The 20,608-nt window shown below is 36.3% G+C and overlaps 1 protein-coding gene across 1 annotated transcript in view; it reads right to left on the bottom strand.

Annotated features, from left to right (window-relative positions):
• LOC119785426 (protein unc-13 homolog B-like) overlaps positions 1-20,608 on the bottom strand; it is a 233,627-nt gene that overhangs the window by 137,658 nt on the left and 75,361 nt on the right. Inside the window, exons 10-11 of the mRNA XM_038288108.1 lie at positions 20,147-20,419; positions 19,919-20,006 (exon numbers count right to left, since the gene is read on the bottom strand). Coding sequence (XP_038144036.1) covers positions 19,919-20,006; positions 20,147-20,419 — 361 coding nt within the window. The remainder of the gene's footprint in view (positions 1-19,918; positions 20,007-20,146; positions 20,420-20,608) is intronic.

Genomic DNA, 20,608 nt, shown 5'->3' with positions numbered 1-20,608 from the left:
CAATGTGAAATGGCTCCAATATAAGAAGAAGCAAGGGAACAATACTCAAGGATTTAAAAGGTTAAAGTCTGGGTTTTCAAATATATATTTATTCTAATTTAATTCACAAACTACAACTAAATATGGGTAGAAATGAAAAAAAAATAAAGCAGTTAATGCATAAAAAAATTTACTGATTTTCTCCCTGATTTAACCCCAATTAGGAAGAGTCCGTATCAAGCTGTCAGTCAAGCAGGAGCAGTCAGTCATATATAAGGTGAAAACTGGAGTCTGCAACAGTGTGAAGGCACCCATCCCCTCCTAAGTAGCAGTCAAGCAAACACATTTTGATTTCTTTGAGGCAGACCTGGATGTGGTCAGTGTAAATGGATCATAGACCGAGCTGCTAATGCATGCTGAAAGAAGCCAATGAAGAGGAGAGGCTGCCATATGGTGGTATCAGCTAGCTGACTTTCATACCAATGTATTTGTAAATATAAAACACTCTAACCGTAAAACCACCAGGGTTGATACACATTGTTAACTAACTGATTACAATTACATAATAATAAAAACATGTAATAAAAATATATAAAGCAACTGAGAAAGCCTTGAGTAAATAATACATGGCTCTATTGGAATCAAACCTCCAAAAACTCCAAAACATATTGAACATAACTGTAAAATGATTTATTTCAACAGGTAAATAAATATGGCCTGTCTGAATTCTGAGTGTCTTCTAGACAAAGAAAACGGATCAAAAAAGGAACTTTTCGTTCATATATTAAGAATATATTCTTAATGATTTGTCAGATATGATATAGAATGATGTTGATAGCAAAAGAGGAAAATGCCATCCACTGAGCAGAGAATATAATTGTTGGACACTGACTAAAACCTGTCTCCATACAGGTAAAAATGTTATTCATTCAATTTATCTTCCCACCAAAACTCAAAGTTTATGGCTTTCATGCATAAAAAATATGAAAACATGAAGAATATGTTCAAAAGTTCAGTTTTCATTCATATTTTAATCCTTTTTTTCATCGTGTGTGTTGGGATCTGGAGGTCTGTCCACCTTTCTCCAGCAGAGGGCGCCCTAGGTCTCCTGGAGCTGAAGCTGACTACCACACCTGCGGCTCGTTTGCTCATCAGGAGACCAGCATTTAAGCAGTGGCAGAGCAACACTCCAGTGCCAGAGTGTTAAGCCAGTTACGGTTAGCAAGCCTGAGCCAACCAACCTGTCTGATTCTCTGACTCCCCTGAAACCTGAACCAGAACCTAACCTGTTTTGTCCTCACTGCTTCCTAGGAAGAACCTGACTGAACCCTGGAACTCTGGAAGAGTTTCTCAGCTCAAACCAGCTTGTCTGATCTCAGAAGAACCTTGGAAAGTCAAACTGTCAGAACCTGCCTGCCCGCTCTCAAGAGGAGAACTGGAAAGTAACTCTGATCTGAACACTGCAAAGTCTGAAGTCAAGCCCTGCCTCTGCCAAGCCCTCTGCCTACCTTCTGCCTCTGGACCCTCCTGGTTCCCTCCCTCTGCCGCTCAGCCAAAATCACTGAACAGGTACAGACCTGCATTACTCAACTAGCAACAGTATTTGGATCTCAGCTAACCGAACTGTCCCTCTCTGCAGAGAACCTGTTGTGTCCAGTCCTGCATCTGTTTCCAAACATCAGTACTTTATTCACATTGTGTTTCAATAAACTGTTGAACTTTTTCCTCTGAGTCTGTGTGTTCTGCATGTGGGTTAGAAACCTTGATCCCAACATGACTGTGTGCAAGAGGGGAGTATTTCTTGGCATTGGGTTAGGTGAAAATGGGGACGATTATGCAGGACAGCCTTACATAAACATTTCACCAGAATGATTGACAATTAGGTGGACCACTTATTTTGATAATCCACCCGGAAAAACAAACATCCTCCACCATACCTTTAAGTCAAATGTTCTACTTATTGTTTTTGATTTAATGTTATTACTTTGTTTCTTTTATACAGGCCAATATATGTATATATTTAATTCACACCATGCAAATCCTTTTGTGATTTAAACTTTGAAAGGTGCTATAAAAATAACAACTGTTTATTTACTCATCTTGATAGCTACAGTATAGCAACCTAATATGCCTTCCCAGTAGGTACACCTTTCTAGTACAATTTCAGATTGGTTCAACATTTTGTCTTACTTGTTGAGCACTAATTCTTTGTCAAGATTTTAAACTCAACAAATATTTTTAAATTCAATTTTTACTTACCCAGGAGAGTTTCTTAGAAACCAATTTGAATACATGGGAGGCTTTTAATTTAAGCTTGAAGTAGCATTTAAATTATTTGAAAGTCCTCCAAAAGTTAATTTGTTACGTATTCAGTACAAACTGTAACTAATATAGAGACCATGCACTTGGAGAAAAATATTAAGCAATTACTATAATAATCCTGACCTAGAGATAAGAAAAGACCCTAAAAAAAAGTTCATAAAAAATGATATCCTATTTTTATTACAGTAATGCTATTACCTTTAGTATAATGAATATTATAAGAAAAGCTGCTGGTGGAAAGTTAAGTTGAAAAAAATGTGGTTAAAAAATATATCAAAAACAGTGAAATGGGATAAGAAATATAACCAATTAAAAACAGAGGATAATGAAATGAAGCATCATAAGACAAAATACAGCAGCATCTTTAGTAATCACTAAATTTATTGGGAAGGTTTTGTTTTTTCTCTCCTTTAATTATAATCTCTATCTCTATCCCTTAAAATATATATATATATATATATATATATATATATATATATATATATATATATATATATATATATATATATATATATATATATATATATATATATATATATATATATATATATATATATATATATATATATATATATATATATATATTAAAAAATTGTGAAAAACAAAATCACAGTTTTTATAGCTTCTTTAGCCCACTGAGGATTATTTCATACAAGAACGAAGCTAGTTAAAAACAGAACAGGCGTAAAATGTTTTGTTTGTGGCCGGTGGACAGAGATGTGACTTATGCCTCATTAAAAAGCCATTAACAGCACCAGAGCTCAGACCACTGGATGCAGAGCCTTTGGACACAGGCAAGGCAATCAGCCTAGGAGTTGAAGCTCATTTTACTCATAATCAGTATGACAAAGCTAATATATTTGACACAAAAACAACATGATTACAGAGTATGACAAGCAAAAGGGGGAACAAAGCTTCTCTTAGACTTTATCTGAATCATAGTCACATTTAATGCTGTCCTATAATATTACATTTACATTTCAATTAAAGGCTGTTTTTATCAAATTTATTTTAAAGAAACTATATATTTTTTGTGTAGAATTCAATCTTTAAAGACAATAAAAACATTGAGGGAAATTGTTGAGATTACACCCAAGTTCTGTTTTCATCCAGCTATTATGCAGTCAAGCAACTCATATCTTCTGACAGCCCTGTGTTATAAGTGCTGGTAGGTGCTCCTGTCACAGTCATTTTCCATTATTTGTGAAAGATGCAAACATTTGTGAAAACAAATTGCCTCGGGTCTACAAAAACTAAAAGACAAAGGGTTCTAAAAGAGAAAAAACTGGTATTTATGGAATGCAATTTATTTCTACCAATAGTGCATAAGGTTTTATCCCTAAAGCACTTAAAACTACTAAAAACATGTAGAGAATATTAAGTACAAGATAAAAGCAATAGACACCAGGCATAAAAAATAAGATCAGGGATAAGAACAGCTGTGCATTATATAGCACATCAAACAGACCAAACAAGGTAATGAGGCCAGGTGGGGTCAAAGGTGAGGAAAGAGACGGTTAATAAGAGACACAAAGATTTGTTAACAATTTTCATCTCAACTCAAATATCTGACTCCATACACACACACACTAGTTAAATTTTTTGTTTATTTAATTATTTCTTTTTAGATATATGTATGGTCTGTAAAATGAACATACCAGCTAGCATATTATCAATTTATAACTTAACATAACTTCCCTAGTTTTACAATTGAGACAGCCAAGAACCACCTGTAACCCAGCTTTCCCTTACACCCTGTCCAGGACAAGGAGACAAGGGTGAAGAGCAACAAGCTCTGCAAATTAAAAGAAACTTTCAGATATTATAACCACCTCTAAATGTAACCAAGGGTTACATTACAGCTGATAACGAGGCTTTCATTACTTCCATTTTTATTTTTTTTTTTGTATGTCTTGTTTTTTATTCGTTCCTCAGCATCATCGAGGAACCTTGGAACACAAGCACAGTTGAGGTGCCTCATTTTCATTACACTTAACCTACATAAGTGATTCTGGAGCTAATTTGAAGGAGCTCTAGATAATTAGTATATTATATTGCTAGAACTTGACTATGACATAGACGATGCATTTTCCTTTGACTGTTGGGTGAATAAATTAATTTTAATCTCATCTGAAGCCTAAAAGGTTTCATAGTTTTGCTCCAAGCCTCAGCTTTGACAAATATGTGCAATAATTGGAATGCAATTCCACTTTTTAAAAGGTTTTTTTATTAGGTTAATCATCCACAAATGTTTAACTGCATAGTATATTTTTATTACTTTGTCTTGTGGCATTAAATTAATATGCAATGTGTTTGCCCTAAAAAGTTAATAAAATCAAACTGTAATACGGAGGAAAAACTGTCCTGTTTTTTCAATCTGTGTATCTAAATCAAATCAGATAGATGGTTATGTATCAAGATATGTATTATATAAGACCAGAGATTTAAGAGTAAACGTTAAAAAAAATGTAAAAATAAAGTAAAACTGTTGGAGTTAAGTCACACTTGACTATGTGCTACAAAATAATGCTAAAATTGGGTAACATAATACCTTAAATAACATTGTACAGATGTCAATAATGAAAACTACATCAAATAACACTTTATTTAACTAGCAATAATTATAACAGAAAATAATTTACCAGACAATTTGTATTAAAGTTAATAGAAAAATAGGGTTTGGTTGTGGAAATTTATTCTTTCAAATTCTATTCATTTCTCTAATTTTGGGACTACTCATGTTAGTCCTGTCCCAAGTGCTGGCTAATCCGGACCCAACCTGATTTAAATCATTTATAAATGACCACATGTTGTCTGATGACAGTGTCTAAACATCACTTGCACCGCTTCTCTTGTAACCCCAAATCCCACAACCTCCGTCACCGCTCCGCCCCGCAGCGTTACAGATGCCTGTGCAAAGCAAAGCCTACAGCCTCCGCTGTTCCTCCCGTCTTGCTGCTCTCTGACTTAACCTCGGAGCTTGAGGAGAGCATGCACGATATTATCAATAAATTCGTAGGAGCAAAACATGCAGAAATGAACGATTAATTTAACATGACATATTAAAAAAATCCCCATCAGCATCCAGCATATGTGCGGTTTCTAATGGAGGTTGAGAAATCTGCTTCCTGGTCTGTTGAAGTACCAATAGCTAGCATCCAATCTTTTAAATAAACAGCGTCAGTTTTTTGAAATATATAAGAATTATGCTCTAATTTGTAGTTATTAAAGATCTGGTGTTTTCCTATTTGGTGCGATTGCAATATCGGATCTTGACCTGGCCGGACCGGAGCGGAGCCTGAAGATTTAGAGTATGTTTGGGGCAACCTTCCGCTGTGAAGCAGGATTCTCCACCATGAACATAATAAAAAATAAATATGGATCCAGGCTCAAAATGAGCACCTTGATACCACAGAAAATGAGACCCCAGATTTAAAGCCTTGCAGGGCAGCTGAAGCCCACTGCTCTCATTAAGCTAGAAAAAATAAAATAAACGGTCAGTTCAGGTGTTTTAAAAAAAATATGTGAATCAGGAAATTGTCTATATACCAAACTGAAAGATTGTTGTTCTCTACTTCAAAAAAACACTTTAGATTTTAAAATGAAAAATTTTTCTATTTTTTTTAAAGATTGTTAGAATTCAATGTCTAACATGGATTCATAAACACCTCATTTTATTTCAGTGTTAAATTCTGTTTAAAGTAACAGATTATAATTAAAAATATCTCCGGACATTTACTGGTTGATGATTTTCTTTATTCGGACCCCGCTGATTTTTAATTGCTTACCGCTGGCTTAAAGGATAAATTGGGCTTTTAAGTTTGAGAGAAACAGAACTTCAGGGTTTGTTTTTTTTATGAAGGAAATGAAGGCAGTCGGCCTTTACTACATACTGTAGAAAAGAGGAAACGCTTGAGCTCTATAATCATATAGCTGATATGAAAGATAAAGAACAGAACAATAGGAAAAAATCAATAAGTTGGACTGGAGATTAACTATACAGGAATTCTCCATTCAGCGCCTTGTGAAAGTAATTGCTCTCCTAATATCCTTTCATCCTTCCTTCGTTTATTTTGGTATTCTTTTATCTATGCATTCATCAAGTGAGCTGGAGAGCTGCACTGATAAGAGATTTGAGGAAGCTTTCTGATGTCTAGCCTTTTAAAAACCTTTATTCAGCCCATGCCAATATTACCTGATCCAGATTTTTTAAGGGGGTATAACTAATACCGCATAAGTCCTTCTGTTCATCATTTGCTTTTTAGTTTGACATGAAAGGTAGAGGCATCAAAAAACTGTGTCAGAGAGCAACCTGTAAAAGCAGGTTTTTTATTTTTTAAAAAGGGACTTCTGAAACAGTTTTCTCCATTTTACTTTAGAGTGAGTACAACTACCTTTACTAATTTATCCAGTTTCAATCTGTAATTCTTAAAAATGTACAGCCTTACCATAAGGATGAGATACTTTATTATCTAGTATGATTAATGACAGACAATTTGTAGTATTTCATAAAATGGGCTCTGGATCAGTTTGTCTAATTTGAGGAACCGTCATCAAGGTGAGCATAAATTAAAGTCCTGAGTGAGAAAGCTCCTTTTAGAACCCAAAAAAGTTGAGTTTAAAGTAGCAAACAGCAAAGAAACAAAATAACCAGCTGCCGCCAGCCTATTAACATGCCCAAAGAACAAATAAAACATATCAATATTAAAAAGTTTCTTGCAGGTTTTGTGCTTCCTTTTAAAATATTTTTGTAAAATGATTATGTATATATAACTTAGAGAATTAAGTTAATTCTAGCTTGTCTTCCTATAGTAACCAACTTCAACACTGAAGAGTGTTCCTCTTCAACCAGTCACTGCTTAGATCCAGTGAATTTTGAAATCATTTGTCGCTATCTGCATCTATGTGCGCAAAATTTCTCACATTTGATCTAAATCTTGGTTGATCAGAATTCAAAATCTCTGTTTATATGGACACTAAATAAAATGATCCAATCATGACGTGTGTATACAAGTACCAAGCTTCGAATCAGCTTAAATCATTTGGTCATCAGTTTTCTGGAAACGCTTCAGTAGTAGAAGAAACTGCCTAATTTTTCAAACAAACCCATAGCTGTCTGCTCATCCTTATTTCTAGCCTCTCTTTGTGCCTGCCCCTCACATTTCTTTTTCTTCACTCATGTCTGTTGATGTATTTTGAGTTTTTTTCCACTAAGGCTATTTCATCACATCATAATTTTGTTTTTAGTGGTATTTTTTATATAAGGCTCAGTTGTACTTTATGCTAACCCCCCTTTGCTACAGGGGTAAAGGGCAGGATGGAGTGTCCCTCTGCACATTACATTTAAATCCACCTCCTTCAACCAATGAATAAAGACTAGTAAAGAGAAAAACGTCAGGCTGATGTTGCACACAGACACACGGAGGAGATGATTTTACTCCAAAGATCCAAACAGGTGTCTATATGGATGCCAATCAGAATAGTGATCAGAAAAAAACTCTCTCTGTTAAAATTAAACTTCTTTCCAATCAGACCAAATCGGATTAGAATAATCAGTCTCACATGATTACATTAAACATTTTAGATCTGATCTGGCTTTCAATCAGATGATTTGTGTCCATGTAAATGTAGCTAAAGTTTCTCTTTAAATCTCCAAAAGTAATTTGTTCATTAACTTGAAATTAAATTTAATTTACCATTTAACATAGAGAAAACTAAACTCAGTCTCTCTGTTAGGTTTTCATCATTTTTATTTGTTTTAAATATGTATGGTCTACTTTATTTATGTCTATTTTATTTGATTAGTTAATTCATTTAGCTCATTTGAGAATTGCATTCACTCGTTCACCTATTAAATTCTTAGCCACTTTTAAAGAACTTTGTATAGTTATAGTATCTAATAATTAATTCATTAATTCTTACATTTAAAAAGATATTCCCTCTTTACCTAATCAATATCTAGGTATTCCTCAAATTATTAATTCGTATAGACTGTTCTTTATTTTCTAATTCATGTAAATATTTGCAAGGTTATTTAACCATTAATTTAAATGTCCATCTTCTTTTATGTATTCAAGGAAATAATTTTTTCAGAAGTTGTTTATTTATTATGTTATCTGTTCCCTTCTTAGAAGTTTAAGAATGAATAAAGATTCCTCAGGTAGGTATTCTGTTTTCTTACTTTCACAATCAATTCTTTCTTTATCAAGGTTGTCATTTTCCAAATTATTAAAAATAAAAATGTGTATATTACCAATTCAAAATTAGCTTACATTCTCTCACCTTTTAACACACATTTTTCTAATTTTCATTTTACTCATACCTTCATTTTTTAGCAAACCAAGTTGTCTTCTGATATAAAAATACTTCTTAACCAAAGAGTGTTTTGATTAGTAGTTAGCTTCTACTTTTTAATACCATATAAAAACACATTCACAGAGTCTTGTCTTATATTAATTTATTTATTCCCTATTTGGAACTTTTGTTCATTCTATTTTTTATTTTATTTGCTTATTCATTAGTTATTTTGCTCCGTTATTTATTAATTGGTTCCTTTGTTCAATCTGTGAATCATTTCTTTATTTTAATAACTCACTGATTTGTTCATTCTTAATCTAAATGATTTATTGATCGATCAAATAAATTCATTGGGTATGAATTCATTTATTCACTCACTCAGTTAATCAATTCATTAACTTATTCTTTTTCCTATGTTGATTTTTTTTAGCATGTTCATTCATTAATTTCTTTATTCATTGATTTGTTTATTCATTCATTTGCAAAATCAGGTATTATTAGTTCATTCAGTCATGTTGTAATCCACATATATTTTATAATTTCTAACCAGTTTAACAAATGATTGTAGGCCCACAGAGGCAACGCATTAAACAAAACATCCAGCAGAGATACTAATTATTATGGTTTTATTCTAAGCCAACAAGGAAAATCTTTCTCAGTAATCATTTGAAAAGATTCTCATCAGGAAGAGTAATCATAACTAAAACTGATCAGCAAAAAAGGCCCTGAAATCCCCTTGAGTGCAGTCAATTCAGCCATAAAACTGCCTGTTATCCGAAGAGGAGCCCTTTCATCTACCAGCTGCAAATTCTAACAACCACTTCTGTGAATAGGCAAATAGCACTGGGGAATAGAAAAGAAACTAATAACAGCTATCAGACACAGCGGCAGGCGGAGCAGAGAAACACATCCTGTCATTGAGGGGAATTAAAGTGAACCCTGGAGCATTAAATATCTGATGTCACTTTAGCGCAGATGAGACAATGGTCCCTGCTATTTTCAGATTTTTCTTGGATCTCTGGTGGAAAATAAAACTGGAGGAGATAAAAAATGAAAAATGTGAAGGGTGAGCAGGTTGTGTCATTCCTTCTATCTAAAGCCAAGTTCCATCACAGTTGTAAGTGCCAAGCTAATATTCAGCAGAGACTGAGCAGGCAGCCAAACATTGGATTTAACATCAGTATCCACGGGGGCATAAATGAGGACCCCTGGAATCTCTTAAAGACACGCACACATCCCTCCCACAGGCATGATTTCCATAGTGACTTTCAGCCAAAGTCACACAGCGACAGGGGCTGGATCCCTCACAGAGGCTGCATTGTTAGTATGCTGAACATCATTTGTCATCACCAAAAGACACCGACTCATCCTTCCCCCTGTCTCAACCTTTGTCTGTCCAGCCATTCTTTTGCTCTTATCATGATTGTTTCTCATTTTTTCAACTTTATAAACTAAATGGGAGACTCAGAGATCAATACAATTAAGCCTACCTTGAAAATCACTAAAAGCTAAATCTATTCTGAGCCAATTTGGCTCTGTCTCTTCAGAGCGATCATGTTTTGTAAGTTTGGATTACATACCCATCTTGTACTGCCATTTATATTTAATGTAAATTGTTTCTTAATCTATCCAGCAAAAGCAAAGTGCTCATTTGACTCAGGAATACTTTTGTATACGTAGTAGTTATTGGTCCACTCATGACTGCTTGGTGTTCATGTTTCAATGCTGGAAAATGAGCTCAAACAGCAACCCCACCCCACCATGCTTAACAGCTGACTCAGGGGATGACAGAAATGGTTTTCTCCAAATACGGTTCTTTTTTCTTGCTTCTAAACATTAACAATTTGGAGTCTTGTGACTTTGCTTTAATGTCCAAAAGGTTTGGATCTGAGGCATGTTGTCATGTGGGAGTGGCTGCCTATTGGTAAGGGTATAGGCTTAGGAATCCTGAGGTTGGGAGTTTGAAAACCACTCCCACAGACTGCCACTCTGGGTCTCTGAGCAAGACCCTTAACCCTCGATTGCTCCATGGACACCCCACGATGGCAGCCCACTGTTCCCCAAGGAGAAATGTTAAATGCAGAAATAAATTCTTTTTTACCTATTATTGATATATATGTCATCTCCTATCAGGTAACATGCTAACTATCGTATCTAGAATCTTACAGACAGCTCCTGGGATTTGGCAATTTCTTTGTTCACTGCACTTCCCCAAAAGAGCCTACAAAAGAAGGAAGGGGGTGGGGGGGGTTGAGTTGCTGGTCCTTGCAACATTAATTTATTTCTCCTTCATTTTATAAAACACAAAGTTGAAGCTTGACACACAAGCTGTTATTGAGATAAGTTGGTTGAGATAAATCCAGCTGTTTAGAGTGTAATCAGCTTTACCCCAGGCTCACACCGACTCCGGTCTTACCGTTGCGGTGTGGTGTGTGCGGCGCCGCAGTGATTCCAAGGCATTAAAAAGACGTAAACCTCTCTCACCGGCTGCTGAGCTGTCCGGCTGCGGTCACCGAGACACTCCGGCGCAAGAAAGCTATCCTTGCGGCGTGCCGGAGCCCTCCGCAACAAGCTCTCGCAAATATCCTTATTTGGGCCGTGTTATCGCGTGAAGTTACGTGAACTTAAGTGAACTTCTGTTAAATCTTCGGACCTGTTGCCGGAGCCGTAGAGCCTCACCGCACCGTAGTCAAAAGGGCGGTGTGAGAGGGGGTGTGTGGGAGTTGCGGTCTCCGTCGGCTCGGTAACCGCACCGGAGCCAGTGTGAGCAAGGGGTTAAGTTTACGACTACTCTATAGTCATCACTACATAGACAACTTTGTCAATCATAAATCTATGATTAAAGCATAAAATTGTACATTAATGTTGGCATACACCAAAAAATAATTCTGATTAATAAAACCATGCTCAAACACGTAACCAAGCAATTCTCCTAAATAAATCATGGCTGTAGCTCAGAGTTTGTATACAAAGTCTCCGTTTCATGTTCGACCTTCTTCACGCTCACATTCAACCATAACTGGTCTATTTAAACACTGTATAAATATCACTGTGTGTTTAAATGAGCCAGCTGATCAATGATATTTAAAAGTTACCAATGGCAACCACAGAGAAAAGGGCAAAAAAAGAAGCCTACTCCGAGGCAGAAATAGATGTTTTGGTGAGTGAGGAGAAAAGTCACATAATATCTTTAGTAGCAACAGTACTAGGAAGACCAACGAAAGTGTTATAAATGGCAGCCTATTGCTCTCTGCACTGGTCTGGATATCTCAGCTTCATGGAAAAATTCACTGACTTATTTTATTCCTAAAAGTTGCTATAGGCAGGGATTTAATTAACTGTTGATTATGTTTACCAACTGTAGGTGAATTTATGCTGGTAAGAAGATTCAGTTGCCTTTAACCCCAGAGTGGTTAACAGATGCAAAGGGAAAAGAATGAGAAAATCTGCAAAATCACCACAATGTAGTATCTGTTTAATATCAGCAAAAAATGGCAACTACATCAGCTAATTATATTTGGATGTAATCATCTCTCAGATCATCTTGGATATTTAATAAACTGATTGCAGCCTGCAGCCGCTTCTATTATTAGCTCATATCAAATATATAACACATAAACCTATAATTTCTAAATATATTACATCTTACCACAGAGTGCTGGTTATCCTTATTGAAAAGTTTCTTTACAAAAATGCACCATGATATCCTTCCCTTTTTTCAATATTGGACTTGTGCACACTGATCTCATGTTTAACATATCTGTTGAAACGGAATGATACGGGTCCGGCAGATCGATCCAAAGCAATACTCAAGGGTAGAATTCCTCAATTACTGTCCTACACTTCCTTCACCTTTGAGATGAGTCTCTGCTTTAGCACACCTGAATTAAATAATCAAGTCATCCATGTGATTCAGGCGTGGAAGCAGAGTTACTCCTAAAAGTCACAGGACAACCCCTTGAGGACTGGAATTGAAACCTGCACCATTCTAGTCCAGTTGCAGGACATCACCTTGAGGACTGGAACTGAGCAGGTTTCCTCAATTCCAGTCCTCAATTCCACTCCTTGAGGTGCTGTCCTGCAGCTGGACTAGAATGACGCAGGTTTCCTCAATTCCAGTCAAATTCCACTCCTCAAGGTGCTGTCCTGCAACTGGACTGGAATTGAGCAGGTTTCCTCAATTCCAGTCCTCAATTCCAGTTATCAAGGTGCTGGAATTGGGGAAACCTGCTCAAGGGAGTAATCAGCTTAAGGGGGTCTTGCTCTTTTGTCAATCTAGGGGTCCCGGACAAAAAAGGTTTAGAGATTTTGTTTTATGAAAGATTAAAAAGTTGTTTTTGAGAGACAAGATTTCTATCATTAAACATCGCTACAATGTCAACATGTGGAAAATTATCTTTCAAAAAAGAATGTAGATAAATGAAGGGAGCATGAAGATTAGAAATGAAAAGAAAGATTTTTTTCATCCTGTCTTGTTTTTAAATGGAAGAAAACTTCATTCTAATTTATAAATGATAATTTGAAATTCACCACCTCACGTCTGAGTGACTGCAATAATTTCTCCACCAATAAACTAATATCGTCAAGTCGCTCGAACAGCCATCACAGAATATTCATCAGCTGTTTAATAAAACATCTGAATAACAAGGGATGAAAGTTTTTTTTTTTCAACTGTGGCAAGCAGGATTTGCTTCCTCACACTGCTTTTGCTTCTGACTGAAGTGCAACTGAGGTGCAGATGTTTTGTGAATGAATATATATTTGGAATATCTTATTATTTGTTATTATATTGTCTGGATTCTTGTGCAGGAAGCTGAAGATGTTCCCTTCATAAGTCTGCAATGAAAAGATTGATTTTTTTATTATTTTATATATTTTTTTATCATTACTCTAAAACCGGAAATTTGAAATCAACTGATCTAGATTTCACAGAATCCTGGACATATTACTGTTTTATTGTTTTTTACATTGAAAAAAAGCTCAGGTTTAATGATTTTTTTCCTTATGTTGGGTTTGCTATTTTGTTATTCAATTTTGCAACTCCCTCCCTTCTTACTCCCCCAAATTAGACATCCTCTAGAATTTACTTTATAATAGATGCTTGGCATGAATTCTACTTGTAAACGAAACCCCCTTTCAGCTTCAATTTTTTCTATATTCTGGATATCAGCCAGACCCAGACCATTTATCGCAAATGACAGTCAAAAGATAAATAAATATGCAACTCTTGACTTTATGGGAATGGAGATTAGCCTTAAGAACTATATAGTCTTATACATTGTTGACATTGTTCTTATCCTTAGGATGAAGATTTTTAGAATGAGTGTCGTTCTTGCAAAATCATTTTAATTTCTTTCCTAAAAGCTAAACATTCTTCAAATGTTGCCTTCCTTCCTCCCTTCCTCCCTTCCTTCCTTCCTTCCTTCCTTCCTTCCTTCCTTCCTTCCTTCCTTCCTTCCTTCCTTCCTTCCTTCCTTCCTTCCTTCCTTCCTTCCTTCCTTCCTTCCTTCTCTCCATCCATCCATCCATCCATCCATCCATGCATCCATCCATCCATCCATCCATCCATCCATGCATCCATCCATCCATCCATCCATCCATCCATCCATGCATCCATCCATGCAATTAATTCTCGGACAAGAAAGAAGACGTTTCTCTTCTGATTTTTGGGGATGCCTCAGGTTTTCTCCCACTTTTTTTTTTTTTTGCAAGGATGCATTTTATTCAGATGCATGAGGCACTTCAGTGGTTACATTGGAACATAAGAAGTCCAGGAAAACAATTTGCCTTTGCCTTTCTAAAGAGCCTCATCACTTCAAACAAGGTCTTGGCTCATGTTCTGCTTTAGCTTCAACTATGATTACGAGTGCTGTTATTTGTCCCCCAAAGTATATAAGAAATTTAATTCCAATATAACTTAAGAAAAAAATATAATCAATACAAATAATGCAACAATGTTGTTTTAGATACTGTTTAATAGTTAGGTGATTTTCTATTTTGCATTTTTACATCTTCTTTGACTGTATTTAGTGAACCAAGTAGTGCAGCAATTGCTCTTGTTTCCTGTGTTTTCTGCTGCATTATATTTAACATTAGGTTCTGAAAATATAATTATTTTCATGCACACTGTGTATCAAAAGGAGCTCTGCACTTTTTACTTTTTAAAAAAGTTGAATTTAACCAAACTTAAAATGTACAACTATAGCAGAGTTTCTTGTAATAAGAGGGAAAAAGCTTAATGCAAATGTGGGGGGGAATGTGTCAACGTAAAAAGATGTTATTTGCTCTTCAGCACTGCTGCTACTAACCTACCAGAAGATTACATTTTTTTCTGATTATGAGTACATAAGTAAAGGTTTATTCTTTATCGCACCTTTCAGAGACTTTGGGGTCAGAAAGTGTTTTACAAACATGCAGAATTAAAAGATTAAACAAAACGAAACGTCATGATAAATATTCATAGTAAAGCAGCCATAGCAGTGGAGTTGTTAAAAAGCTTTGCAAAAGAGATACTGTAAGTTTTGAGCTCTCTCTGAAAGCATCCACAGAATCAAGGGAAGGTTATAAGAGTGGGAGTCCATTTAGAGCCTTGGTGCAACAGCCTGGAAGGAGGAATGGACCACGAAAAGATTCTTACCTAATGACCTCAGCCTTCGAGAAAGGATATAGGGACACAACAGGCTCTAATGTAAAAGGGAACCTGACTATTGAGAGCTGTAAAAATCAGCGCCAAGAATTTAAAATTGAGGCAAAATGCCACTGGGAGTCAATGGAGAGATATTAAAATCAGGATAATGTGGTCCATCTGCAGACTTTTTTGTTTAGTCAAGCAAACAGACTGTTACAATAGTCTAAAGGAGAAGAAACAAAAATATAGAAGACAAAGATCTTTTATGTTTTGAGATATTCCTGAGCTGAAAAAAAAAAACTGTTCCTGGTGAGCTGCTTTGAGTGGTGTTCAAGTAACATTTCTCTATCAGACAAAGATTTCTTAGGCTTTATTTAACAGATGAACTTGGGTGACCCAAATATTGGTTGATTTCTGGAATGGCATAGTCAGGAGCAGTTACAGCACCACAGTCTTATAACGGTTTAGCTGCAGGTAGTTGATGTTAAGCCATTGTTTAAAGTTTTTTTTCTTATTTTTTTTCTTGAAAGATTCCAATTTTTGAACCTCAGTGGACTGAAAGCAGCAATACCACTGAATATGATCTGCAAAAAGATGATAGCAGACCTCAGGAACCTCTCAAAAGAAATTACCCAAGGGAACAACTTACTTTATGACAGAAATAGAATAGGTTCCAACACAGAACCACGGGGCACTCAATGTAACAATGCAGAGTCGGAAATTTACTTGTTGTGACACTAAATTACTACCATACAGATATGACAAGAAACATACCAGCAAAGATCCTATCAGACCAACCAAACCACGCAGTCTACTCAGTAAAATGTTATGAACAAGAGGGTCAAAAGCCAAAGATGGACTGAAACAGCGCATTTCCCAGCAGTTGCAAACATCATAATGTCATTTGACACTATGATCAGGGCAGTATCAATGGAATGATATTTACAGAAACCAGATTGAAAAGGCCAAACGTGTTAACATTTTCTAAGAATTCTGATAGACAAAATACACAAATAAAAACAATTTCACAATGCTGCAGAACAGACAATAGATTTTTCTGAATATATACATTAAAGTAGGTGTGAGAATAATTCATGTTGAATTAAAAACGACTTAACTAAGCTTATCGGAGCTCAACATCACATCCAAATGTGAATGAGGGAATCTGGAATATTGGAACACTTTTGGATTATAAAATGACTTCCCTCTGAGTCACATTCATCCCATGTCTAGAGAGCAAAATTGGATGTATCATCCCAAATAACAGCTACATGTTAATGTATGTTATAAACTAAAACATCCAAACAAAGAATGAAGAGTGTTCAGTTTTTCACCATCTTCAGCAATCGAAACCTAATCTTACAGTAAAGTAAGGTTGCGTTTCCATGGAAATTTAACTTTGTTGCCATACTAGATTGTTTGCTGCAGAAACACAGGGGCTATTTTTATCCTTAATGTGATAACTGCTGTCCAGCAGCAAACCAGGAGCATCTTAAACAGAACGTTTGCATGTTATGTATCCTTCAACTCTGTCTCGAACAACAAAACCCTCCAAGGAATGTCAGATGGCACTGTAATACCAGTTTAATACCGTTCCTAATCCCACAAAATATTACATCTTAGCAGGCCTTTTACAGCTGAGAATTGCACATTGACATTGCAAAGCGAACTATGACTTGATACATTGCTGGGCTCTGTACCAGATCATAATATTAAATAAAATCACAACTTTAGCTCCCATTCTGCACTTAATAAACTGTACTAATGGGATTGACAGTTTCATTAGTTTAAAATGTTTTTATTATCCACATGTCACCCAGCTTGAAATCTTCCTCTTCAGGTGAACATCTAAACGGTATGTCCGACTAAAAATTGATGTGACACCACCTGTCAACCAATCCTGAAGGCTTGTTGCCAACTGACCAATCAGTGATAGCAATTTTCCACAAAAAGTGAAATGCTCCATGGAGGAGCAGCTGTTCTCTCTCTCTCAGTTAACTTTACCATGATTTTGTATTAGAAAGGCACAGCAGATATGGGGATTTTGATAAAAGAGACATCAGATAAAAAGCTCAAAGTTTTTGGAGGAGAACATGCATTCCAAGCACTCTTACCCAAAAAGTATTTAGGAGTGGAACATGGATGATTATACCCCAAAGTTAATAAGGAGTCTTAAAAAAACTGTACTTTAATTTCCTGAAAACAGCTTATGGCTGTTCATTTGTATGAGGGTAACAACCAGTGATTCTTTTTTTTGGGTTATGGTTACAGTGTTTTCTTATAGCTTGGAAAAAGCTTATATTTCTTGATTATAAAACATGCTTCATTTCCTCCCTCTAAGGTGTTTACTATATTCTCTCAACCAGAATTTGCCACCTCACAGCCAGTCTGTTATGTCCCTTTTTATTTTCTGCAGTCTGTAGATAGTGTGAGTTTTAATATAGATTTTTCTGTTAATGCCTTGAATTAACTTAACTGACTTGACGTAGAAAAAAAAGATGTTCACTGTATTTTCCTTCAGGTTTGCTGATCAGGCAAAAAATGCCCCATTAAATGCCTCAGGTAATGTGCTTTACTATGTTGGTGTCCAAACTATCCTGCTTTTACCTGCTTACTGTACACTGGCTTGAATTTGCAGTTGGCGCCATGTCAATTTCTTCTCTAGCAGGGAGGGATTGCTGAGATACTTTTTAAGGGTTTCAAAAGATCAAAGCCATCTTGTAAAGATGAGATCTTTCACTGATAAATAACCTAGGAGGGCATGAAATAATTATTCTCTTAGATCTGCGTTGAAGTGGCCTGCAGCAGTGACAAAAAGGAGTCAACACCTGCAAGGAGGTGAAGTCCTTTTATGTCTCGTTTTTGTTTTATTAGGTCAGTCAGAGTGAAAGGCAATTACACACACACAAAAAATAGGAAATATGCTCAACCTAAAAACACATTTGACACAGCTAAAACATTTGTGTAATCCCCCTAGAAATAAGAATAAACATGTTATGACATTAATTCTTAGGAGACACAAGGTTGTTATAATCCTTCATTCTTTTCCGCTGCTTCTGAAGACCTTTTTTGATGGTGGCATAGTGCAATTTGTTGGAGGAGCACCTTATCTACAGCTAAGAGGAAGAGTGTACTCTGCATTAGCTATTCTGGAAGATCAGCATTAATACTGCCTACCTGGTATTTGTGTTTTCAAAAACACATGAGAATCAATCAGTGCCCAATTATTCTTGAGCCTTTGGTGTGAGAGTTCTCTAGCTTTACTTATAGTGTTCTAATTGCCTAATGCTGACCCATTTCTGTCTTCGGACCTTTGAGCCTGCCTGCCCTACTTCTGACGTGTTTGTCTGACCTGTCTTCAGATTCTGTTGGATTCTACTGTCTACTGAACCTGGATATGCCTCCTGACTTCGCCCTCTGGATTATCCTACTTTCCTTTGTCATCTGCTCAGATCTGATCTCCTATCAGTTCTGTGTCCTTCAAGGTCATCTAGAACTCTCTGTGCGAAGGGCGCTGCATATTATCGGCAAGACCGACTAGTATTAACCTCGTTCTCTGGGCATGGACTGAACACTAACCCAAGTTCAGATCATCCTCTGTTCAGATCATCCTCCATCAGGTTTTCATGGTCACTAACCTGTTTCCTCTCACTACAGTTACCTGTCTCGGATTCCCTAGTTGCTGCTGCTGAAGATCCACAAACCATCCGTTGTTACTTTAATAAAAAAAATTTAAGTTATTCCACTGTCTTTCTTGCCTGAGTACTGGGTCACTTGGTTCTGAGTCATTACACCACTGTGTAGTTGCGGATTTTACATTTGTAAAAGAAACAGCAAAATTGCACAGGAGTAAGTTGAGTTGAGGTTTCTCATGGTATCTGCTGCTTTTTCAACTGTTAACATAACCGGCTAAACCCATCTTTGGTAGGCGGACACTGGCTGTCGTTGTGGCCAATCATCTTGAAGTTCTGCTGAATATCTCTCAGGCCCAGATTGTTTGGAATAAACCTGAGTGTTACACATTTTCAGTCTAGCTTGCCAGGTCGGGTCAGCTCAGTCCTCGAATGCCCCCTTGACCCAGTGAAGGTGGTAGAGACAGAAAAACAATGGTAAAGGTAAAATCAGTGCCAGACAAAGCTTCACACTCCATGAATGAAGCTGTTGCATAACTGGGGAGTTCCTTTGGTGAAAGACTGCTGCATACTGAGTGCAAAAGAGCATCGCTGCATATCCTTTTCCCCACCAGCCGTTACACTTTATGCTCCAAATCAACAATTTTTTTTTTCTTTCACAGTTATTTTCAATTTCTTTTAAATAATCTTTGCCATTTTTATAGAATAAATATAAGCAAATTGCATTGCAACATTATGCATGGAAATTTTGCACATATTTAATATCCTTCTACTCATCTGCAAGTATATTTGAATCTGAGTATGGTATTTCTACTATACAGTACAATTTCTCATTCGGTTAATTTGCTTTTACTGTAGTTTTGGCAAGGCTAGAAACTCAACCAACACACAGCAGGGAAGAGGCAGACTAAAAAGCATAAAGATACAGAGAAATGGAATTATAAAGGATTGTTGCAGTTTATGCAGAACTCTACTATCATGATTAAGTTAAGAAGAAGCTACACAGTAGAGGTGTGTAGGAGGAAAGCATGAATAAGAAGAGGGAGTCAGTCCTTCCTACCTCATGAAGTTTTACTCTCACTTTGTTGTAAGTTTTCAGCCACCAAACTTTAGATGGGGAGCAGGGTGGAGGGCCATCATCCAAGAGACTAGAGAGGATAAGTGAGACACCAGTTGTTTGCAAGGCATAGTTTCATTAGAGGTGTTAAACATAAAGGTCTAACAGTCCTACAAGAATAAAAACAGCAAAAAATATTGATAAATAAAATAAATTTATTCAATTACATACTGGGTTTTAGTTAGACTTGAGTTGTGATTATCCAAGGTTGGCTTTGGAGAGATGACATCCAGGTCCATGTTGGCACCAGCTTCTGGGAGAACATTTGCTTCTTTCTCCAGCTCTTCATCTTCAAACGATTTTGAGGCCTCACTATGAAGAGGCGCCCCGGTTTGCCTGGGGGAGACGGTCTCTAGATGGAGGCGATCCTCAAGTTCAGAGCTAAGCTGAGAACTGACAGGGCTCAGGTTCCCTGAAGAGTCAAAGTGGCTGCTGTCCAAAGGACTGTAAAGAATGACATATTTAGTTCAAATATTGCTGGGGAAATACTCAACACAACATACAAATGTTTTATAACAACTTTAATACTAAATATAGGGGCATATTTTCATATAACTAAGATAGGGGAAGGTGGGAAAGGTAAAGAGAAAAAAATCACTTTGTAGGAAAAGGTTACTGAATAGAGAAAACTAA

The sequence above is a fragment of the Cyprinodon tularosa genome, unplaced genomic scaffold (genome assembly GCF_016077235.1).
Source record: "Cyprinodon tularosa strain WSP-4 unplaced genomic scaffold, ASM1607723v1 ctg249, whole genome shotgun sequence".
Lineage (NCBI taxonomy): Eukaryota > Metazoa > Chordata > Actinopteri > Cyprinodontiformes > Cyprinodontidae > Cyprinodon > Cyprinodon tularosa.
This window is presented reverse-complemented; position numbering and strand designations above follow the sequence as displayed.